Below are 25,101 nucleotides of genomic sequence, written 5' to 3' on the forward strand. Positions count from 1 at the left end.
TGGTCTATTCTTGACCCATTTATTAAAAAAAAAGGTGTTACAAGTAGGAAATCTAAGGACATTCACAAACTCAGGTGCTGACTGTTAGCTTGTACAGCTCATGAGTAAGTAAGTGCCTCCTTAAATTCTGCACCCTACCCTTTGCTTTCCCCACTAATCTTGACTCTGGTGTTAATAGCCAAGTTTGTATGATTTGTTTTGAAATAATTTCTGTTAAAAACATGATAAAATAAAAAAAGGAAAAAAAACATGATAAAGTAATGTTCATATGCATAAATGACTCACACCAAAGTTAATTTTGAAAAACGGTTTTTTATTTAAAGTGCTTTTAAACCAGGTGTGGTGGTTCACACCTGTAATCCCAGCACTTGGGAAGCTGAGGCAAAAGGATTGCCACAAGTTTGAGGCCAGCCTGGGCTACATAGTGAGCTCAAGGCCTGCCCTAACTGCGTAGTGAGACTCTGTCACAAACAAACAAAATGTGCTTTTGACTGTGTGACATTAACAGATTGTCAGATGGGGAGTGCAATTGACAGCTCCTACTTCTCCAGACCTGTTTGTAATTAAGCAGAGGCTGGGTTTAATTGGGGAGGCAAAGAAAGAAGTTAAGCCTTGAGGCAGGCTGATTGAGTGGCTCTTCTCTTTTCTTAAATACTTTTGAACCCAGAGCTGGCTGTTTTCTTTACTGAGTTGCACTTGGCCAAAGAAAGATGAGACGAGACTACATGTGACTAGTACTATCTCTGCCTTAGGTTTGCAGCTTTCCCAAAGTGGCTTCAGACATTGGGCTTTCAGGCTGTAATTAGAAGCTTGATAGAGAACTGAGCTAGTGGAGAACCCCTCTGCTCCATTCTGGGATCCATGAACCTTTCCCTTTCCCTTGTTTTCGTGTGGTTTCCTAGGACAGATTAAAATGGAGACAAGGAAGGCATAAAACTCGGGCTAAGATTGAGCACTGATGTGGCTTTTAGAAAGAGAGAGAGGAAAGGGAGGTAATAGGTAGCAAAAGCAAGATGAAACAGAAGCTGCCTTATCTGTTTACTTGACTCCACTGTCTCCTCTAATTCTAGTTGGTCACAAAGGTGAATATAGCTCACTCATTCCAGATAAAGCTGGGGAAGTCCTTTTTCTGTTGTTTCTTGCATGTTGTCTGAAGTCCTTTTAAAACGTCATTAGTCTTATTTTTTAACCACTTGTAAGATGTCTTTTTCTGAACTGAAACATGGTTTATTTGAAACTATATATGTGTATGTGTTTATCTAAATAAATGCTATTTTCAAGAATAATTATAACTTTCTACATGAAGTTCTAAGTAGATTGTTCCTAAAAAATTTGTTGTTGGAATTTAAAACATATTTTCTCATCACAGTAGCTTGAATGATTACCATGCAGCCTACTAGTTTATGAAAGATTATTTATTCTGTAGTATAAATAAAATACAGCATGCCTAGTCTCATAAAGTATTCTAGAAGGGATATTCTGGGTGTTAGATGTTGTGGCACCTTTGTTTGCCTATAGCAGGGATTCTAGTAGCAGCATTTCTAGCACAGTAGGATAAGGAATCATTTGCCCAATCAGTATTTGAAAGCTGAAAAGCTGGGCATGGTGGCACACGCCTGTAATCACAGCACTTGGGAGGCAGAGGCAGGAGGATCATTGTGAGTTCGAGACCAGCCTGGACTACAAAGTGAGCTCAGGACCAGTCTGAACTGCATAGCAAGACCCTGTGTCAGAAAGACAACAACAACAACAAAAAAGTTGAGGGTGATTTGTAGCTGGCTTTAGTATTGTGCTTATAAATTTAATGTTGTAAATTAAATTATCGTTATAATTTTAAAGTAATTTTTTTTTTTTTTTTTTGGTACCAGGAATCAAACTCAGGACCTTGTGCTTGCCAGGCAGGCCCTTGTGCTGCTGAGCTATATCCCCGACCCAAATTATTTTTTTATATCAGGAGCATCTAAGTAATCCTACACACTTTTGTTTTAGGTCACCTGGAAATGGTGCGGTTTCTTTTGGAAGCAGGGGCAGATCAAGAGCATAAAACAGATGAAATGCACACTGCTCTAATGGAAGCTTGCATGGTAAGTCTGGTGAAGTGCATATATGAAGTAAAATATATATTACTGTATATATAGAGAGAGATATATGTCAGGGCAACAACTAGTGTCTTTGTGTACACAAATTCTGTATTTCATGACTATACTGTGGAGTTGGACCATGGATATCTGAATTATCAGTAGTTCGAAAGCCATTAATTTCTACGTATTGCTTTCTGAAGCTTTAAAGTATTATCTGCATCTCCTTAGTGTCACATTAATTCTGTACTGGCTTTGTACTTGGCACAGAAGTGATACTTTTACATTAGTCAGTGATACTGAAAAGGAAAACTTCTGAATGTGTACACAATACTAAGAAGAACATGTACCTCAAATCAAAATTAAAGGAAAATTTGAAAGCCGAATATTATTTGTATTATGTATTTCTTCCTCTGTCATGGTTTTCTCTGATCCGTGGATTCCTTTTTTAGGAATTGTATTTGGAATGGTTCATAATAATACTCTTAAACCTTTTTGCTTTAGCTTATGATATGTGACAAAGAGACTAAAACCAAATTTCTGAGTATAACTTGCCGAACACATAAAAAGATGTCATATGAATTAGAAGTGTCTTGTGCCAGCTTCCCATTCAAGAATAAGTGTTAAAAGGATGTTAGGTTTTACTTACTAATTTTAAAATGCTGACTAGACATGATTTAAGACTTAAATTATCCATTATTTTTCTAAATTATTATTTTTGAACAAGGGTAAGCTTTCTTGGAAAGTTTTGAGTTTTGTGTCTGTATAAGGGGTAACATCTTTGGAGTTGTCATGAAGATTAAATGAAGCAATGTGTGTAAAACACATCAATAACACAATTTTAGTAGTTCTCTGTGATAAATTTAAAATCATTACTGCTCTTTAACAGGGGAAAAAACCTATGTATAAATTGAGAAATATAAAATAGAATATTGTAGCAGGAATGAGGCACAAGCCTGTAATCCTAGTACTCAGGAGGCTGAGGAATGAGGTTGCTGTGAGTTTGAGGCTGGCCTGGGCTTCATAGTGACTCCAAGGCCAGCCTAAACTACATAGTGAAACCTGTGTCCAAAAAAAAAAAAAAAAAAGGAAATATTGTGTAGACCTAATCAGCATGCACTACACATAAATAAGTAAAGGAAAGATTAGTAGGATCAGACTTGAAAGACTTTTGAAAAAAGTTGAGTTTTGTTTTTTGAAACAGGGTCTTTGCTTTGTAGTGCAGGCTGGTGAACTCATTATGTAGCCCAGGCCACCCTCAAACTTGTAGCAATCCTCCTGCCTCAGCATCCCCAAGTGCTGGTGAAAATTGAGATTTTAAAAATTGAGCATCAGTGAAAATGAAACAGTTGATTTTTGCAGGAGTACATTCAGAGCTGAAGAAATAATAAAGGAACCATAGTAATATACTAGGATTGTGTATGCAGTATGACAAGTACAGAGGCAAACAATGGGTGTGACATGTTCAAAAGAAGATGAGCTACCTACAGAAGAGGGGAAAATTCATTCAAAGAAAAAAGAAAGGGAAAAGCTGTGGGAAAGAGTTCCATAAAGGAGACAAAACAGAGTAACAATCTTGGTTTACTTTTTACTTTTCACTGGCATTTACATGATAAAGAACAAAGAAAGTACCTTATACACATTGTCTTCCTCTAATACATCATAGCTCCTTCCCCCACTTGAAAAAGTGTTGTAGTTTTCTTTTAATCTCCAATCATAAGTTTGCTTATCCTTAAGATTTTTGTCAGCCAGAGGATTGCCGAGCGTTCAAGGCCAGCCTAGACTTCATAGTGAGTTCAAGGCTGGTCTGAACTACATGGCAAGACTCTGTCTCAAGAAAAAAGAAAAATTTTTATGAAACATTTGTTTTTCTTTATGCATTGTATTTTAGCACTTTCTGTACCATCTAATGTTGATTATTATGTGTGGTCTCACAATAGTCTCTTGTTTCATGCACTTACTGATTTCTTCATGGTTAATAAGCTTCTTGATTAAGTGTGTTTTTTTCTGCTTGTTTTATGCCCTCAACCTCTATTTTCTATTTCTATCATGAAAGAATGTAGGGAGTGAAATGATTTACTAATCTGTTAAATGTAGACTTATTTGAGTGGAGATTGGTAAACTTCATTGTATAATTAAGTCTTCAAAATTCTAAGATGTTTTTACAATGCTGATTTAATTTTTTAATTGCATTATGATTAGGATGGCCATGTTGAAGTAGCTAGGTTACTTCTTGACAGTGGTGCCCAAGTGAACATGCCTGCAGATTCATTTGAGTCACCATTGACTTTGGCTGCGTGTGGTGGGCATGTGGAACTTGCAGCTTTACTTATTGAAAGAGGAGCTAGCCTGGAAGAGGTCAACGATGAAGGTTATACACCTTTGATGGAAGCAGCTCGTGAAGGACATGAAGAAATGGTGGCATTACTTCTAGGCCAAGGTAACTGGATCAGCCAAGACACTTACCTTTGAATATGTAAAATAAGAGTACAGTTTCATAAAATTGAATTTTACTATTTCACCCCTCTAGCAGTAGACTTGCAATGAGATGTTGTTATGGAAATTTAGAAAAAAGTATTCGCTATAAAAATGATTTCCTATGTTGTGTTAAATAAAACCAGGTAAACTTCTTTAATGTAGAGCTTTCCAAGTCATGTGTTATGTGAGTTAAACAGAGAATTTGAGTTGAGTTAGGCTTGTGGGTTAAGGAGTGGCAACATTTTTCAAGACAATATATTGAGAGGATTCTCAGAGGGAAGAATACTTACTAATCCATGGTAGAGGTAATGTTTCATAAAATAATATGGGAAATTATAAGGACTAATATGCTGAGTGAAAAATGCATATCAGAAGCTGTTGAGCTCAGTACATAGACGACTTCTTTTTAGGGAAAGATGAAGCACTTTTTTGTTAAAATATCTTCAGTTATTTGTAACCTGGTTTTATTTATGTATTTATTTTTTTCCAGTACCGGGAATCGAACTCACGACCTTGCACTTGCCAGGCAGGCGCTGTGCCGCTGAGCTAAATTCCTAGCCCCCCTGGTTTTATTTTTATTTCAGTAGTATAGTTTAAAATCTGGAAAAATTTAAGAGCAGTGCCGATTTTTTAAAAACTTGTTTTTATTTAGGGGTAATATTGACTAGAATTTAGAAGTACAGGTTTTCGAGCAAACATCATAGTTTTGAATGATAACTCTGTTGCTTGCCAGTTTTGTAACTTCAGGCAAAGTTCTCTTGTGTGAAGTTGTGTGTATGAGGGGGCTGCAGAGACTGATCTATAGATATCTATAAATAGACGTTACAAAGTCTTTAAGCAGTGTTTGTCATGCAGTGACTGTTAAGTGTTAGCTGTGGTGATGGTGATGGCAGTGACAACATTGTTGTGATGATGGGTACATTAATCTCAATTTCCTTAGCTATAAAATGGAACTGGTAATAAAAACCTAAATGATTTGTGAAGTTTGTTGAATATTGTCTGATAAGAGCTTTTGAAATGTTAGTTACTATTATCGTCAATGTCTTTATTGTTTGCATCCTTATTACAAGAGGAGGGATATAGCCTATTTTGTCATATGACACTTAGTTTCTGGATGAATTAACTGTTTTTCAGCTGTGTACATTAAATATGGACTCCTGGATATAGTCTTAGTAATTTTTTTTTTTTTAAACTTTTTAACAGTAGGGGAGATGTACTTCCTTATTTACTATGGGGATAAATATGTTCATTTATGAGATACAGGTTGTTAGGAAGCAGTGTTTTTGCTTGCTGTAGAGTAAGTTAATGAATTTTTCAAATTAGAATCTGTATTTTAGGAGCAAATATCAATGCACAGACGGAAGAAACTCAAGAAACTGCCTTGACTCTGGCTTGCTGTGGAGGCTTCTTAGAAGTGGCAGACTTTCTCATCAAGGCAGGGGCTGATATAGAACTAGGGTGCTCAACCCCTTTAATGGAGGCTGCTCAAGAGGGTCATTTGGAGTTAGTTAAATATCTACTAGCTGCAGGTAGGTGTTTACAGTTTGGAGAAGTTTTTATATCGTTTATTTAAGTAAAAATTCCTTGCAAATATGCTGAATGTGTGTTAAAAGAGATGAGTAAAGTTCTTTTGTGTGATTCTGTATGGCTTACTTCACTGTGTTCTTAATTACAAGTAGTTCTATTTGTAACTGTCTTTTTTGCTTTTAAAGATGTTGACAATATTCTTCTGTATTTCTAGAAATGGATAAGATGGTTTTGTCTGACTTGAGGTGATACGGCTTATGTAGATAGAAAAAATTTCTATATCCATTTATGTCCTCTGCCTCTTGTATTAATTGTGTTGTTAACTGCTTCAGGAGCTAATGTTCATGCAACAACAGCAACAGGAGATACAGCACTAACATATGCCTGTGAAAATGGTCATACTGATGTAGCAGATGTCTTACTTCAGGCAGGAGCAGATCTGGTGAGCTTGTTACTTTTAAAGTCTTATATATAACAAAAAGACAAGGAGTTAAGTAAAAACTCTATGCAGAATATCTATGAATGGTATTTCTTTACTTCTAATATAATGGGGGGGGTGATAGCTCCTGAAGTCATTTTGTTTCCTACACCATTCAGTCTGTTATATTCCTGTTTCTAACCGTCTATACCTCATCCTCCTAAGAAAATTTTATTGTGAGATGTTAATATAATTAATGTTTCATTAGGTATTTACTTAGCTATTTTTAAAAGTTTTTCTAATTTGGTATAAAAAGGCAAATATAGCCTAAAGGTTTTTCTAATAGAGTTTAGGAAATAAACTCTACCTGTAGCCTAAGCATCAGGGATAAAATAGATACTAAGATCTGTGATAAGTACTGGAGATTCCAAGGAGATTGCAAGGCGAAAGTACAGACAGGAAGGAGACTCAGACAAGTGAAGCAGTGGTCGAAGATACAGTACTGTGGTTTGGGCTGAATAAGGTTTAGAAAGTCAGTGTTGTGGCAAAACAGATACTCCACTTGAAAAACGTCATATGAGTACACCCAAAAGGTAGGAAAGCATAACACATATGTGCACGCAGAAGACAGCTAGTCTTTCCGTTTAGCCTGTGGTGGAGTAGGAATGGGACAAGTATAACTCATAGTTAAAATGTGAGCCATTTCCTTGTGACTGAGTTTCTGAGTCTGACACAATTGAGTGTGCCTTCCCAAAGAAATTGAAAGTTTACAATAGAAATGCGCAGGAAGAAGTAACTTTCTCTAATTTCAAAACTGTAAGATCTTTTTTCAAAGAATTGAATTAGATTAATATTATATCTCTTCTAGATATGTATGTGTTAGTACAATTCTTAAAGTACTTGGACAAGTTATGTTCTAATTAGATTTGTACATGGGTCTCCCTTGTTGGACTTCAGCCTTGTTCAAGTTATGAAGTATATTTCCACTGTTTACAGCAATAAGTATGAACTACAATGTCATGTAATGGTTAGTACTTGCTTAGTTAATGGCAGTAAGAACAACCTAGGGAATGGTTTCACAGAAAAATTAATTTTTCACTAGACATGAATGCTGTTAAAAAATGTATTTTTCTCAAATACTTTTACTTTTTAAAGATATAAAAATTTCTGCAATACAGTTGTCAGTTGGTAGTTGTCAGCAATGGTAGTAGATTTTTAGTCTTTCTCTGGATTCTTCAGAAAGCTCTAGTGACATGTTAAAGCAGGTGGTTTTAGAAATAACTAATCATTAGCCTTGTTATTTTTATTTAATCTAAAAGTAGATAAAACAGGAAGTGTGTAAAGAGAGGAAAATGACATTTGTAGAGATAGGTTACAAACTAATGAAAAGAATATCACATAGAATGGATAAGGATTTTTTAGAGTTCTCTGCTAGAGTTCCCTACACTATTGAAGTTCCAGAATTATTTTTGTAGTGATAGGAAGAAAAACTACCAGGAGAATTTTGATGAGGATGTCACTGTCATATGACTGTAACTCCAATTCTTTTTATTGTTTTGGAAATGGGGGTCTCACAGTCTTCAACTTGAGCACTGCTTCTGCTTCCCAAAAAGTTGGTTTTTAGGTATGTGCCACCACGCCTAGCTACTCTAGTTATTACTAACATAAATACGTTTTGTCTTACTTTGTTTTGGCTGCGTCAGCCTCCCAGATTCTGGAATTACAAGTGTATGCCACCACGTCCAGCTCTCCATAGAGTATGTTACTGATTTGAGATTTTTTTTTTAGATTTAAGAGTGTATTTCGCCAGGCATAGTGGTACATGCCTGTAATCCTAGGAGTGAGGAGGCTGAGGCAGGTGGATTGCTCAGAGTTTAAGGCCAGTCTGGGCTGCTAGCAAGACCTTGTCTGAAAAAAAATAGAATATTTTAAAATTTAATTCAAAGCAAAGCATTATTTAATGTATTTATATTTAGAAGTTAATTTGTTTACTAGCAGTTAAATGTCAAGTCTGTATTTTTTTGTAACAGGAGCATGAATCTGAAGGTGGAAGAACTCCTTTAATGAAAGCTGCAAGAGCTGGTCATGTTTGTACTGTTCAGTTCTTAATTAGTAAAGGTAAGTTCCTTAAGCACTTTCCTGTTCCAAAAGATGTATACCTATATCCTAAGACATTTGGAGATTGAATGGTAGTGAGCCTTTGGGTTGTTATGTAATATGGAGGAGCACTGGGACTGGCATTCTTTAGTGGAGTTGATCAACACATTACAATATGTAGAACAGTTACACATGACAAAGAATTGTCATGCAAAGCAGTGACCAAATTCAGAGATCCTTCAATAAACAAAAGTATCTCTATGAAATGTTTGAAGGCTTAAGATTCTGAACTGAATCTGTTCTATATAGTATTATTTTGAGCTGTGTGTGGTGGTATATTACTATAAATCCAATACTCCGAGAGGCTGAGGCAGGAAGATCAGAAGTTCAAGGTCTCTAGGTCTACACAGCAATGTATCAGGAATCAACAACCTGTCTCGAAGAATGAAAAAGGGCTAGGGATACGTAGCTTAAGTTACACGCACACAATCAAAATATGGATTTTTATATTTCTGTCACTGAGAAAAGTTGTGCAAGTCACTTTCTTCAAATTTCCTAGGTGCAGAAATTTATTCTATACAGAATATAAGAAGATGGTTATAAATACATACAGAAAATGTTCAAAATTAAAATGTGGCAGATATGGCAAAAAGCATGCTGATTTTTATTCATGGTCAGTGATTCTAGTTTGAACTCCAGAGATATTAATGGTGATATTCCATATTACTTCCCTTAAATTGTATCTTAGGTTCATGAGTTCAAGTTAAAATAGTTGTTCATGAAGTGCTCATTGTGTTCTTTTTCCTTTTCTCTCCCCTCCCCTCCCCTCCCTTCCCCTGTTCTCCCCTCCTCTCCCCTCCTCTCCCCTCCTCTCCCCTCCTCTCCCCTCCTCTCCCCTCCTTTCCCCTCCTGTCCTCTCCTGTCCTCTCCCCTCCCCTCCCTACCTCCTTTCCCCTCCCCTTTTTTGTTCTTGCAACAGTATAAGGCTTTGTAGTGCAGGCTATCCTTTAACTCACTTTGTAGCCCAGGCTGATCTCAAACTCAAGGCAGTCCTCTTGCCTCAGTCTCTCAAGTGCTGGAATTACAGGCAGGCACCACTGTTCCCAGCAATCATCACATTCTTGATATAAGAATTAAAGATTTGAAGAAAGTGACTTTTGAACCTGCATTGTAAAAGAGAGTAGTATATGGCTCTGTATAGTTTTAGAAGGCAGTAATATTTCCTTACCAAAGATACTAAAGAAATCATAGATTTGTAATTGTAGATGAAAAAGATAAATCAGAAAAATTACTAGCTAAATTATTTTAGGCATTTATTTTGAGCATACATTTGTGATATATAACTATAGCAATATTTTCAAGAATAGAGTTGTGAGCTGATCTAGGTGGTGTGGCACACACCCACAATCCCCATGCTCTGAGTGGTTGTGGAAGGAGTACTGTGAGTTTGAACCCAGACTAAGCAATTTAGTGAGATGTGTCAAAATTTTAAAAGGGCTGAAATATAACTCAGTCTAAGCTCATGTATTTACTCCCCATTAGTGCAAAAAAGAAAAGTGAAATAAAATAAAAGTCAGATGTGGTTTCAAGCATCTGTTATCCCATCACTCAGGAGGCTGAGGCAGGAAGATTGCCATGAGTTCAAGGCCAGGTTGGCTACAGAAAGATTACGATGAGTTTGAGGCCAGGTGGGCTACATAGGTAAACTTCACAGTGAGACCCGGTCTCAAAAATAAAAAAAAATTATCCAACCATAGTGCCCTCTCTAGTAGTGTTTAATCAGTTTGATTCTACTTGCTTTCTGCTATTTTACTAACATTTATCACATTGCCTCGCACAGTAATCCAGATCAGTTACAGATTCACATTTGAGGGCAAAATGTATCTATTTTCATTCACAAATACTTCCTACTAAAAGGATAAAGGTGATACTTCTCTAGTTCTTGTTCTTTTTTCCCCCTTTTTTGTGTACACGTTTGCAGTACATGCATTTTACAAGCATCTTGGAGAATATGTGCATGTACATAACACAACTTATTCTTTACAAATGTAGCCCATAGAGGGCAGGTTGGTTTTGGTTTTGGTTTTGGTTTTGATTGAAATTTCTTTTGAGGAATGTAAAATGTAAATAAAAATTTGTATTTTACTTTATTAATGCAGTGGTTGTAATAGGAATAATACTTTTTTTTTTTACTAGTGCATACTGAAATTTTGTTTTCATTTTTATTTTTGTAGTACATAATGGTTAACTTCATTGAGAGGAGTTGGTAGTGTACAGAACACCTCATCTGCTCCCCCACCCACACTGCCCTCCTTCTGTTGAGCCCTTTCCCATTTGCAGATGATCTACATTTCCTTTTCCTATTATTTTGTTTTTTTCTGTATTAATGTTTTGGGTTTCTTGTGTATGAGAACTCATCTATTAAGCTTGGTGTCTGATTTATTTCACATAATATTATTACCTTAAGAGGCATCCATTTTCTTACAAATGACTAAAGGTTATTCTTTTTATGTTTTGTTTGTTTCTGATTTTTTTGGTACCAGGAATCAAACTCAGTTTCATGCTCGCCAGGCAGGCACTGTGCCGCTGAGCTGTATCCACACTCGTTTATTCTTTTTTGCAGAGTAGTACTTCCTTGTATATAAATGCATATTTTCTTCATCCATTTATCTGATAATGGACACAGGCCACTTTCAAGGATGAGATATTATGAATTGTGAAATATTTATAGTTGATATCAGATCATGTTTGTCTGGAATTTCCTCTAGAATATTTAAGATGGGATAGAAGAATTGATGTGGCTTTATGTGACGCAAAGTTAGCCATGTGTTGATAATCATGAAGCTGTGTACTTGGGTAGATGGTGCTTTATTATACTCTTGTCCCTGTTCTTTGTGATTTTTAAATTGGCCAAATTTTTATGTAAAAAAAAAAAAAGCATGTTAAAAATGTTATTTTTCATCTCTGATCTGTTTTAGGAGCTAATGTGAATAGAACCACAGCTAATAACGACCATACTGTGTTGTCCCTGGCTTGTGCAGGGGGCCATCTGGCAGTGGTGGAACTACTTTTGGCTCACGGGGCTGACCCTACCCACCGCTTAAAAGTATGTAACTCAGATGTTTTGGGAAACAGTGTGAATTAGATATGTACTCTTAAGCATCACAGAATAAAATATTGGGTTTTTTTTTATGGTGGCATTCTAGGTGTGAGTTTTCTTCTGTTTTAGTGGAGGAAAGCATTCTTTACTAAATCAGTGATTTGAATGAGTTTGGGACCTGTTAACTTTCTAAATGGTTCTCTAAACTATGCCAGACACGGTGGTACATTCCTGTAATTGCAGTGCTTGGGAGGCTGAAGTCGGACGATCAAGTTCGAGGCTTGCCTGGGCTACATAGTGAGTTTGAGGCCAACCCGAGCTTCATGGCAAGACCCTGTCTCAAAAAGCAAAGGAAAACAAGATTTTGTAAACTAACCAGACCCCTTTATTCCCACATGTTCTTTTCTTTTAGGATGGCTCAACTATGTTGATAGAAGCAGCAAAAGGTGGCCATACAAGTGTTGTTTGCTATCTTTTGGACTATCCTAATAACTTGCTTTCAGCCCCTCCACCAGATGTCACTCAGCTGACACCCCCATCCCATGATTTGAATAGGGTAAGTTCATACTAAACGATTTTATATCTTCTATCTCTCCTTTTGCTTATTGTTTTAATTTAACTTAGCTGGTTTTTTGTTAGATGTAGTTGTCTGTATGGCTGTATTTTTGATAAGGTGAATAAATATATAGTATTCAGATTCTAAACCAATATGATTTTGCTTTAAGTGATAATAACAACTTGAATGCAAAGATCATTAAAAAGTATACTAAGGGTACTGGGAACGTAGCTCAGTGGTAGAGTGCATGGTTAGCATGTGTGAACCCCTGGGTTCAATCTGATGCACACTCACCCCCCCACCACTGTTAAGGAAAGTAATTGGACACCAGCACATTGTAAGTAAATACATCATTTCTGAGATGGCATGCTTAAAGTATTTTTAAGTCTCTGTACCTTATTTTTGATTAGCATATTTAGTGGATTATGTAGGAAAAGAAGAAACAGTCAATCTGTCTTTTGTCTTAGGCACCTCGTGTACCGGTTCAAGCACTGCCTATGGTTGTCCCACCTCAGGAGCCTGACAAACCACCTGCCAATATTGCCACTACTCTTCCCATCAGGAATAAAGGTCAGTTACACTTTCGAAGACTCTTTCTTACATGTTGTTCAGGTGAACATAAACTTACAAAAAATGTGTAGCCATTTAAAATTGTTTTTCTACAGAAGTGATTTTACTCTTAAGTTGATACAATTAAAGACTTTTTAACCAATGAATAAAGCATGTAATTGGGAGAGAAGATAGTTAATAGCACTGATCTGTGCTCAAATTAGAAATACTAGCAAAAATTTACATAATCTTCTTAGGTAGAATTCTGATTTTCCATGATTTCCTCTAACTTTTATTATTGTAAAATGTTAAGCTGAGTATAATTGGGTGATTTTTTTTTTGTTGTTTTTTTGGGTAAATTCTTCACTTACATCTCTGTAGTGAAATAAGGCATAAAGGTGAATAAGTTGGATCAAATATTAAAATTTATTTTAAAGTAACTGATTTAATATAGATTTTATATCTGGGATACCTTTTTCAACTAATAATTCAAGGTTACTTCAGATATACTTATTTCTTTAGAATTCTGAGGTCCATATTAGACTTGTGGATATTACATCATGCATGTTCTTAAGTTATATCCCCAACATTACCCCTGACAGTTTTAATCACATTTTCTCATTAAAAGTTTTACCTGAAGAACCAATGTAGTTGTAGTTTAAGGTTTTGGCTACCTGTATTATTTTACCAACAAGAATGATAACTATTTCCACCACTCTTTTCAATTACTACCACCAACCTAGAGCCTTGGGCACCTTTTTCAATTGGTTGCTAACCTATAGCCAGAGCAATCTGCTCACCTGGCTGTGAGAAGATACAGTGGATGGCGTAGCCCAGCATCTTTTCTTCCAGGGAAACTTAATCCCAGTTCTGTCCTGGTCAGGTAGCTGTGTGAATATATGAATTTATAACTTGTCTTTATCAGTCTTGAAGATGTTAGGCCCCAACAAAGACATATATTATAGTTGGATTTTAATTTCTTGGTACTTCTCAGTGGTTTGGGCACTCTGTGTGTGTATGTGTGTGTGTTTAAAAGGCACAGACTATTAAATGTCAAAAAACATTGACTTAGAGCTTGAAGTTTTTTCTGCACCTTAATAATTTAGCATTATTTTTCTGTTCTTGGGAGTTTGGCATCTTTGTGACCATGTGAAATATATACACTTAACCCTAGATTTTAGTTTAATTGCACCCCTTATATATCACAAACCTGCATCCCTCTAGTTGTCTAAGTTTTAGCCATGTGATAATTTTAAAATTCTGAGATTAATTTTCAAGATTACTATGCACATAAATACCCACATTTATATTTATGATAAGAAGGTGGATTTGTGTTTAACTCCTTAAAGGTGCATTTTCACCTTCTATGGATATGATAGCGTGGTGCATAACTGTTGGCACTAACCCTCCCAACAGTAACTCTGTAATGAGGATGCCATTCATGTGCACTTCTGAGGGGGTTTCTTTTTCACACAGCTGCTTCTAAACAAAAGTCCAGCAGCCATTTGCCTGCAAACAGCCAGGATGTACAGGGTTACATCACCAATCAGTCTCCAGAGAGCATTGTAGAAGAGGCTCAGGGAAAGTTAACAGAACTGGAACAGAGGATAAAAGAAGCCATAGAAAAGAATGCACAACTGCAGTCCTTGGAACTGGCTCATGCTGACCAACTTACCAAGGAGAAGATTGAGGAGCTGAACAAAACAAGGGAGGAACAAATTCAGAAGAAACAAAAGATTTTGGAGGAACTACAGAAAGTAGAACGAGAGTTACAACTGAAAACGCAGCAGCAGCTTAAAAAGCAGTATCTAGAGGTTAAAGCTCAAAGAATTCAACTGCAGCAGCAGCAGCAACAGTCTTGCCAACACCTGGGACTGCTAACTCCGGTTGGAGTTGGAGAACATCTTTCCGAGGGAGACTATGCACGGTTACAGCAAGTGGATCCTGTTTTGCTCAAAGATGAAACCCAGCAGACTGCTGCTCAGATTGGTTTTGCACCAATCCAGCCTCTGGCCATGCCTCAAGCTTTGCCTCTGGCGGCAGGTCCCTTGCCTCCAGGGTCCATCGCAAATCTTACAGAACTGCAAGGAGTGATAGTTGGACAGCCAGTACTGGGCCAAGCACAGTTGGCAGGGCTGGGGCAAGGAATTCTGACAGAAACACAACAAGGGTTAATGGTAGCCAGCCCTGCTCAGACCCTCAATGACACGCTGGATGACATCATGGCAGGTGGGTTTATATTGTTATGAGCAGGTATCAAATATAATTTGCTTAAGGCGAGTAAGAGTGTGCCAGAATTTTTGCCATTACCCAACTTGAGAGCTATTTTTGGACTCTTGACCCATGTATATCTGTAGAAATACTAGTTCTATCTCAAAAATTCTCAGGCAGATACAGGTCAGATTAAAATTTAATTCATTCAATACAAATGGCGGAAGCTTTCTGGCTTAGCTAAATAGGCTGGGAATGTATGTTTTCCGATAGAGGGGTTGATGTTTGATTTTTACTTTTGTGTCCCCCCCGACCCTAAGGTTCAGAATATTGACATTGAATTTTAGCTTTTTGCTTCTGTATTCATACCAATAATCTGGAAAATTGGCAAAAGTTGAAGAACAAAACTAATAGGACACATCAGGAAGCTTATTTGTGAACAAAAACACTTTATATCCTAATGTACAAACCTGATCGATATTTAAACAAATAAACCTTAAATGCATTAATAAAGTACCAAACCAAGTAGGGTTTGATTATATTGTATGTCAGTTATTTTATACCCTGTAAATGTTAATGCTTAGTCTCTTCTAAGTGAAGATGTGGTTCCCTGGCAGTATCATAAATGAGATATTTTTAAATGTATAGTCAGAGAAATTTTATTTCATTATAATTACTTTCATTTTCAAGAAGTATTTTAGAAGACTGTTTTAATGCTTCTCAGTTTTGCTACTTACTTTTTGTGAGTTCTGTAACAACATAGTGGGATGAAATTTGATACGGTTTTAAGCCATAAGAAACCATACTGAGAAAGATGGAAATTTCCATAGGAAATTTTTTTAAAAAGGAAATTTGGAAAGGAGGGCAAACAAAGAATAAAGGGAACAAAAAGTTGAATTTTGCATTCTTCTCTTCCCCTTTTTAACTCATTGGTCTATACCAGAAATGTTGGCTCTAACTTAACAACTCCATTTCAGTAACATTACATATTACGATGAGATTATATAATGCTTCATTTTCTAGAAGTATTTATTTAGCTAACATTCAGAAATTAACAGTCCATCTAATGAAACAGATTATAGTTAAAAATTAGAGTTTCCAATCCTTTTTTAAATATTACTTCAGCAGTGATACACCAAATGAAAATCTTCCATAATCTTGAGTAAAATACATTCAGGAAAAATTGCTAGTGATAATTAGTAGTAAGAACTGTAAAGGTTCTCAATGTTGATGAATATAGTTTTTTCTACAGATTTGAAAAATGACCATTAATCACCCCTACCAGGTCATAATAATAGGCAATAAAAGTAGAAGATTTTAAAATACTCTTATGAAAATTGCAGTACAGTTGCCATAAATCCAGTTTTAATACTGTGTCCATAGCCTATAATTTAGATCATAATTTTCTTTTATTTCGGCCATACTACCAAAGTATGTATAGAGTTAAATGTTATTCATTTAAATGAAGAGTGAATAGTCTGTATCAGTGAATGTTTAAAAATTTTTTTGATATGCTATCAGAGTTTACCTTGATGTACTTGGACAAAGTAGCCAACAGTGATTTGGTGGTTGTGCAACCTTTTATGTTTATGAGAATTAATAGAAGTTTGCAAAATACATTTTTTCTTGATTTGTACTATACCCCTAAAACGTAATGTCTGTGTTCTAGGTGTTTCCATATAAAAAACTTTCAATGCACATGATGTTTTACAGAATGACAAATAATTGTCATACTATAAAAATATTTATTTCTTTACTATGTTCATTTATGTTGTTGAGAGGAAAAATTACCAGACAGAGCAAAATTTAATCCACATGCACCCACACACGTACTCTTACGTTCTCTTTTTTGCAGCCTCCTCCTTTAAACTTCTTTAAGATAGTAGAATCCAATTATCTGACTAAGGGTCATTTCTACTCCTTTGGGTTTCTAATACAGTATAATCTGTCAAGCTCATAGTCTTTTTTTCTCTTCCTCCAACATATACTCAGCCATTTCCTTAGTCCTCACTTACAGAGTGCTGTTACAGTGTTTGGTCTACTTTTCTGTAGTACTTAACTGGCTAAAATCTTGAGTCTTCTCTTCTCCTTGTTTGCCAAAAGAAAGTAGTCCCATTTAACCTGTCTTAACACCTTGTTTCTGCTATTGTATTAAGTTCCCCACTTCTCCTCTTCCTAGAACTTTTCCTGAGCATATTGTTTTCCCTCGCTAAACATAACTCTAAAATGAAGTCTCACATGTAAAAATCTATACCAGAGTTCCTTCAGGTGCTTACATGTTTACATTTGTTGCTTTTATCTATAGAAGTGATAGGCAGTTATTTAGTTTTAGTGAACAAGTTGCATAGGTACCCCAAAGGGAGTGAAAGGAGAGAATTTTTTCCCATCTCCTTTTAGATGAGGCTATTAAAAATCAGTTTGACTAAAAAGAAAGTTAATTTTGTAGAAATCATTATATTTTAAATGTAAATTATCATTTAGTCAACTAATTAAGTTTTTTTAACCCACTTTAAAACCATGAAATTAAAATTACTGATTTATACTTACTGGTGTTTATCCTCTTTAAGCTACTTTTTTGTGTTTATCATTTCCATTTGTGAAAATGCAACCACAGGAAATATGAAGTCTATTTTAGAGCTATAGATTTTATATGAGTTTGAATTCTATATCTATAATATTTACATTTAAATTATTTGATCTTTTTCTGAGCATTACAAAGTTAACAATATGGAGTAACAATATCAAGGTCACTAGATACTTAATTTAACACATTAGACATTCCCTTTTCTCTTGATCTAAATCCCTAAGGATTCAAATGATGTTTTGTTTGGATTGACTTCTTTTTTTGTTTGGCTTTTAAATTGACTGAAAAATGTATAATTATAGAATGTGTTTTGCTATAATGTATATATTTGTGCCTGAACTAAAGATTTTATGTAAAGTAGATTTCTTAATTGACAGTTCTGTTTATAACTGTTGTAAAAATCAATTTCAGTTTTACTTTTGGCAGGATAATCTCTTTTGCCCAATTTGAAATCCAGTTGTGAATCGATTGTCTTCTGTCTGATGTAGTAAATAACTACTTTGGTAACACACGTCCACACTCTTGTTGACCGTTCAGTGATAAATGCCCATGCTTTAATAATATCATAGTGCTTTTAATAAGGGGATGAAAAAGAATGATGTTCATGTATTAACTCTAGAAGTGAGTCAATGAGGGAAATAATATATTCTCAAGGGAATCTACATTATTGTATATTATGCCACCATCTTGGCATTCTCCTACTTAAGTATGACCTAACTAGCTAGCCATTATTTCAGTTGCATATTTGAGTGTGAAAATAATATCACAGCAAAATCCTACTTAGAAGAATGAACAGCGTTCCATAGTTGAAAGAATGATTGTTTACATGCATTTATTTCTGCCCTAATCTTTTAATTTTTTCTTTATAAGTTGTGATTGCCGTCTTGATTGTTGGGTATTTTACCACCCTCAGAATAATTCTTTGTCTGAGAAAATACATTCCTATGTGAGGATTGGATTTTTATATTTGAAAAATTGTCATGCTGAGGACTATAATTAAGAATATCCCAGGTTTAGTTATTAAAACAATACGGGGGTGTTTTAAGTAGATAGGAAGGGTCTTCCTTTCCAACCAATGATATTACTGTCACTAGTTGTAGAATATAAGGTGTGCAATTGGCAAGTAAAAAAAATTCTTTTTCCCCATTTGATCTTGACTATTACACCTCTTTTTAAATTTCTAATTAAGTTATAATGGGCAACTTTCACTTTAAGTTTATACTGTATTTAATTCTAGTACATTAAAATATTTTTATTTTCAGGATTATTTTGTATTAAGGTTTTATGACTACTTTCATAAAAGGGGAACTTGTATTTCAGATGGATTATTTAGAAAATGGATGACTCTCAATGCACATTATAAATTTGGAATATCATCTAGTCAAAAATAACGAGGAAATGAGTTATTACTGCTATAATAGTCTCCCTGTCAACATTTTGTTTTTGAAATCTTAAATACTTCTAATAAATATTTTTTACTATTACTGTGACCTAACAGTGTTTCATCCTTATTAAGTACAGTTATTTTGTTCAACAGCAGTCAGTGGAAGAGCATCTGCAATGTCAAACACTCCTACCCACAGTATTGCTGCTTCCATTTCCCAGCCTCAGACTCCAACTCCAAGTCCTGTCATCTCTCCTTCAGCCATGCTTCCCATCTACCCTGCCATTGATATTGATGCACAGGTAAGCTCCGAATTTAGGAGAGACATCTTTTCCCGGTAGTTAATACCATCATTAAAAACGTTAACATTCAGTGATTTGTTTAAATCATGATCGACTGCTTTGTGAAAGATGTGAGCCACACTTACAAATTGAAATCCACATTAAAAAAAAAAAAAAAAAATATGTGACAGGCAATTACTGATAATTATGGGGTTGTCTGGTTTCCCATGTTACCATTTTTTTTTTCTTTTTTAACTCTTTCTAGTTTAGAAAAGAAATGTAATGTAAGAATAATAACTAACAATGATTAGTGTGTTTTTTCTACTAATAGAAGACATACTTTAAAATATATAATTGCACGTAAAAGAAAAATATTCTAACATTTATAGGTTTGTTAGTTTTATATATCATGTATGCCTAGCTGTGTTCAAATCATTCTTGAAAATTCTGATTAAGGTGGTGAGTCTCTAAAACTTAGCTATTAAAGGATTTCATGGAGGAGTTAGAAGTACTTCCTGTCTCTTCAGATTAGCTGAAGGAATATGAGACAAAAAAAGATACTATATAAGCTTTAAAAAGTTTCAGAACTATTAAGTAGACAGGTTCTTTAAAAAATTAGTTTCACACAATCTTGGAGCAAGGTGAGGTTGGAGAGAATAGTGCATGTTCTGTTCTGAAGAGAGGCCCAAAGGTCTGACCTGGAAGATGAATGAGACCTAGCCTTCAACACTGAGGAGGGGGTGTTTGCAGGTTATAGATGTAGTTGCTGTATTTTGACTGATAAAATCTTGTATTCTTATTATTCCCTGGGGTGAAGGAGTATGTGTTAAAACTTAATTTTTTGAATGATCAGGTCTTTATAAGCCTGAGTTTCAGGAAGTATATATATTGATCTGTATAGCCTATGTGTGTGTTTGTGGACTACTAGGGGCATATACTCTTAACCAATTAAAAATAACTCTCCTTTTTATTAAAATGTTTCTTGGTACTACTGTGAAAACGAATTTCTTTTGTGTTTTGTTTGCCAAATGTGTACTGTTTTATATGTGCTATCCCATCCTCCCTTCCGTCCCCCTCCCTTTTTTTTTCACTTAAAACTGTTAAGAACACTTTTTAAGAAAGTGCATCATCTAATCCTCAGACTATATATATGAGGCAGCTACTCTTGCTGCCCTGGAAAAAGATTAAATGTTTTCTTTATACTTATTTCATTTAGCTAAGAAATAGTGGAGATGGGAACCACAATCAGTTCGTTTGACTCTGAAAACACTAATCTTAACTACCATGCCCTGGTAGCCTTTTTAAGAACATTTGGGAGTTGAATTTCACTTGCTGATACTCACTTCATATTGATAGTCTTACAGAACTGGCTTGAATGTGATAATGAATTTGTACTTTATATGTACATAGTCTTTTTTTGAGGTTATTAAAATTAGCTAGAAGTATTTTTTCTAGGACCAAGAATTAATGCAAAAGCAGCAAAACTGAATACTTCTTTTTAAAGTACATTTTCAAACAAAATAAATGCAGGAAAAGTATATTCAAGTGTGGTCATGATTTTACCAAATTTGAACTTGTACTGGTGGTGAAATAATTTTACAAGAATATACCATTCAACTTAAAAATAATTTTTTTCAAAGATTAAGAGAAGTTATGTTTTAAATGTAGTAGGCATGCTGAAGATTTGACTCTGGCTCCTTAAAAATATCCCTCTATCTGGTCTTTACTAGGTGAAACACGTTTTCATCTGTTTGAATGGCCTAAAAAGAAACTGCTTTCTATGAAGTTTACCATAAAGTCTTGCTTAGTTATTAGAAAGTTCCTGTATTGGGAAAAATATGCAAAATAATAATCAGATAATTTTTTATCCTTTTTTTTAAAATTTTTGATGTTTTAAGTATGTTATTGGTTTTTACATCATTCAGGTACTTCAAATGATTAAAAATCCTTTTGTATATAATCCATCTGTTTCAGTGTTTTTGTTTTTTTGTGTTTTTTGTTTTTCCTTTGTTTCGTTTTGTTTTGTTTGCACTACTGGGGATTGAACCCAGGGCCTTTATACTGATCCACATCCCCAGCCCTTTTTTTATTTTTTATTTTGAGACAGGGTCTCACTAAAGTACCCAGACTTGCCTCGAACTTGAGATCCTCCTGCCTCAGCATCCCAGAGTACTGGGAGTACAGGTGTGTGCCACCATGCCCAGCTGAATGTTTTTTGATCTAAAATAAAATTTATGTGAGCTTATATAATGGATATATTTTGGTTTACATATGTAGTACTATGCTGTAGCAGACAGGTGACATAATGAGAAACTTGAGATTAATTTGTTTCTTAAAAGATTAAACATTTTATAATTCTTTTTAATTTAACCAATCTTAATACGTACAAACATAATGTCTTGCAGATGCAATTTGAGTATCCTTTATCCAGAATGTTTGGTACTTGAAGTGTTTCACCTTTCAGACTTTTAGCATATTTGGGCATATTTGTGTAGACTTTTTACAAGTTCAGCATCTCTAACCTGAAATCTGAAATGCTGCAAAATCTGTAACTTTTTGAAGATCATCATGGTGCCACCCAAAGTTCCACTTTTCATGGTAGGGGTCCCCTGAAGTGTAGGTCCTTCTGCTCCCATTATAAATGAGAGGAGTTGGGTGTAGAGTGTCGCAATCATTGTGCACCCAAAGTGATACAGAGGAAAGGGTTTATTTTGGTGCATAGTTTATAGAGGTCTCAGTTCATGCTCACATGTGTCCAAGGCAGGCTAGCATGTCAGGGGGAGAAACAGCTCATGAGATGGCAGCAGAAAGCATAGAGAGACCACCTCCTCTGACCAGGCTTCATCTGTCAATGTTACATTTAGCTATAAATACAACAGACTAATCCACTGATGAGTATTAGACTCCCATAACCCCTAAACCTAGATATAAACTATAACCTAGAGGTGATAACTACGTTATGTACAAACTAACAGTAGAGCCAGCTCTCAAATTCAGGCACTCTGGTCCTAGAATCTATGCACTTCATTATTGTATTATGCTACATGTGTTTCACTTCTTAGGTGGGAACATTAAATTTGAATCATGTTAACTTGCTAAATAGATTATAGTAGTGGGTCTACTACCTATGTATTATATGACTCCTTCTGTAAAATACTGATAGTTCTGGAATATGGTCATAACTTAATTCTTTAATTGAACATTTTATGCAGGCAGTAATATTCTTTACAAGGATTAGCAGGAGTCTCAAGTTTAATTCTGGGGTTTGAAGAATGCTAAAACATTTGTTTTCTTTTTAAAGTTTCTCAAACCTGTGTTTTTCAACTAGAAATCGCCTTTTGTGTGCAGGGGTGCACCACAGGCTCATCAGTTCTAAGAGTTTTATTAAATCTCTGGATATTTTCAAAAAAAATTTTTTTTTTTGGAGATATGGTCTCTCCATCTTCAAGTTACCATGAACTCATCATGTAATCCAGGCTGGCCTTGAGCTCATGGCAGTCCTCTTGCTTCAGTCTCTCGACTGCTGGTATTACAGGCATGTACCACCACATCCAGCCAAAACTTCTAAGATTGATAACATAATATGGTGTTACCAAAATGTATTTTAAGAAAAATTTATGAATAAATTACTTGGGGTACCATTTTTACCATAACTTTTGATAGCATAGCTGTGATTATTATTTTATTTGAGGAATAAAACTAAACTTGTCTCTGAATACTGTACATATAGAAACTAGGAGATAAGTAAAGATTTTTTAAGAACCACAGATTATGTAATTGAGAATAGAGTATGCTTACTTTTCATGGGGTTCTGGGTTCAATTTCTAGCACCAATAAATAAGCAACAGGTTTTATATGAAACATTAAATTTGACTGAAGGTTTAGAATTGAATACCCCCGAGTTGAGTTTTTTTAATTGTTTGAAATTTGATTGTGTCTAATAGCCACTAACTATGAGAAAGAAACACTGTTGTTTTGTTCACTGGCTGCAAAAACATATCATCTTATCATCTTTGTTGTTATGTCTTTTGTATGTTTCTGAACTGCTTATTGTTATTCTCATGTTTCTCAAAGAGTTTTTTTTTTTCTTTCTTTCTTTTTGCAGTGGGGATTAAGCCCAGGACCTCACTCATGCCAGGCAAATGCTCTACCACTGAGCTATAATCTATTTTTTATTTTGAGAGTTGCACAAACTAGCCTCAAACTTGAGAATCTCTTGCCTCAGCCTTCTGAATAGCAAGGATTACAAGCAGGTGCCCTTGGCTCTGAATCCTTAAAGCTTTTCTTGAATTTGAGTAAATAGGAAAACCAAGTGGTCCCTTACACAATCTTGCTTTTCCACAGGTTTTAATAATTAACATGTCCATTATCTTTGCTTATTTTTCTTTATTTCCATGATTATCTTTTAAAGGGGATGGATATTATAACTTCCCATCAAAACTTTCCAGAATTAGTCATGTTGAAAACTTACAGAATATTTTCATATCTAATAAAATTTTATCAATTTAGTAAGCCAGAATTCATTGTAACAACATCTGTTACATAATAGATTGGTGTATTCTATGGTGTTGGAGGCTCAGTAGAAACTTTTTAGAATGCATAATGGATAAACTTTTAGTAACGCTTTGAGCATCTGTCTCCTTTTTCAGCTTTGAGACTTTCTTTGAGGTGTATGATAATGAACATACAATGACTTCTTGACCAATATAATACAACTTTGTACAGTAATGATTATAGGGTTGGGTGTAGCTCAGCTGTTTCATTTTTGCATATTTATATCATCATTATGCAAAACACCTAGTTTTTTCTTTGCCTCATCATTTGTATCAGCCCAAATTTTTATTTCAGTTAGTATGATACTGATGTATTACAACACAGGGCAGTAATCATTTTGGGATTGTGTAGTAGGTACTTATTTGGGGAATGGAAACCTTACTTCAGAAATTAATTTGCCAGGCAGGGTGGCGCACACCTGTAATCTCAGACTCAGGAGGCTAAGGCAGGAGGATTGCTGTGAGTTCAAGGGCAGCCTGCACTACATGGCAAGACACTGTCTCAGAAAACAACAAAGAAAAAAGAAAAATAAGAAGAGAAATTCATTCATTCATTTATTTAGATAGGAGATCTTATGTAGCTCAGCCTTCTGAGTGCTGGGATTACAGGTATGTGCCATCACACTTAAAAATTTTAAATTCTTTTATTATTATCTTAAAAGATTGTCATAAAATATTAATTGCTTTAATTTCTCCTTACTCCCGAAGTACAATGGGGCTATTCATTTTTTCTTTCTTTTTTTAGTTATTCATTCATTCATTCATTTATTTGGGTGCTGGGCATCAAGCTCAGGACCTTGCATTTGCCAGGCAGATGCTTGTGTTGCTGAGCCATATCCCCGGCCCTGGAGCTACTCAATTCTTAATTTCAGTTCCTCAGGGAATTCGTTCAGCTTAATTTTCTCAGTTTTAAGTTATTTTTCTTGCACTTTCATAGTTCATTATTTATTCTTCTCTCATAGGTTGAATCTAAATTTTTCATGTGCAGTAATCCTTAAGTTAACGGGCAAGGCCTATGATAATTTTGTCAACCCTCGAGTGTATAGCACAGTACTTACAAAAGGTGCTTAGTTAATATCAATTGGATTTATATTTCATAATGTGGGGAAAATATATTTGATTGATCTACTAAAATTTTTCATGCTTGTCTTTTTGAAGTTTTGTATGTCTTCTTCTTTCTCTATTTAAGATTGACACAGTTTTCATAAATTACCTTTTAGCTCCTGGAAAAAAAAATTAAGTCTCATAAACTTCATCAGAAAGTTGGCTTGTCTGTGGACTGCAT

General features: G+C 35.1%; 1 protein-coding gene across 6 annotated transcripts in view; it reads left to right on the forward strand.

The window, feature by feature from the left end:
• Ankrd17 (ankyrin repeat domain 17) overlaps positions 1-25,101 on the forward strand; it is a 116,494-nt gene that overhangs the window by 44,034 nt on the left and 47,359 nt on the right. For 2 of the 6 annotated variants that reach the window (XM_005392762.2, XM_005392764.2), the window contains exons 7-16: positions 1,990-2,084; positions 4,281-4,518; positions 5,894-6,085; positions 6,416-6,525; positions 8,532-8,619; positions 11,577-11,704; positions 12,111-12,254; positions 12,722-12,824; positions 14,280-15,032; positions 19,136-19,284. In XM_005392762.2, coding sequence (XP_005392819.1) covers positions 1,990-2,084; positions 4,281-4,518; positions 5,894-6,085; positions 6,416-6,525; positions 8,532-8,619; positions 11,577-11,704; positions 12,111-12,254; positions 12,722-12,824; positions 14,280-15,032; positions 19,136-19,284 — 2,000 coding nt within the window. The remainder of the gene's footprint in view (positions 1-1,989; positions 2,085-4,280; positions 4,519-5,893; positions 6,086-6,415; positions 6,526-8,531; positions 8,620-11,576; positions 11,705-12,110; positions 12,255-12,721; positions 12,825-14,279; positions 15,033-19,135; positions 19,285-25,101) is intronic. The other 4 variants (XM_005392765.2, XM_005392767.2, XM_005392763.2 and 1 more) reach the window with 3 other exon arrangements.

Source organism: Chinchilla lanigera, unplaced genomic scaffold (assembly GCF_000276665.1).
Source record: "Chinchilla lanigera isolate Chin_1 unplaced genomic scaffold, ChiLan1.0 scaffold00046, whole genome shotgun sequence".
Taxonomy (NCBI): Eukaryota; Metazoa; Chordata; class Mammalia; order Rodentia; family Chinchillidae; genus Chinchilla; species Chinchilla lanigera.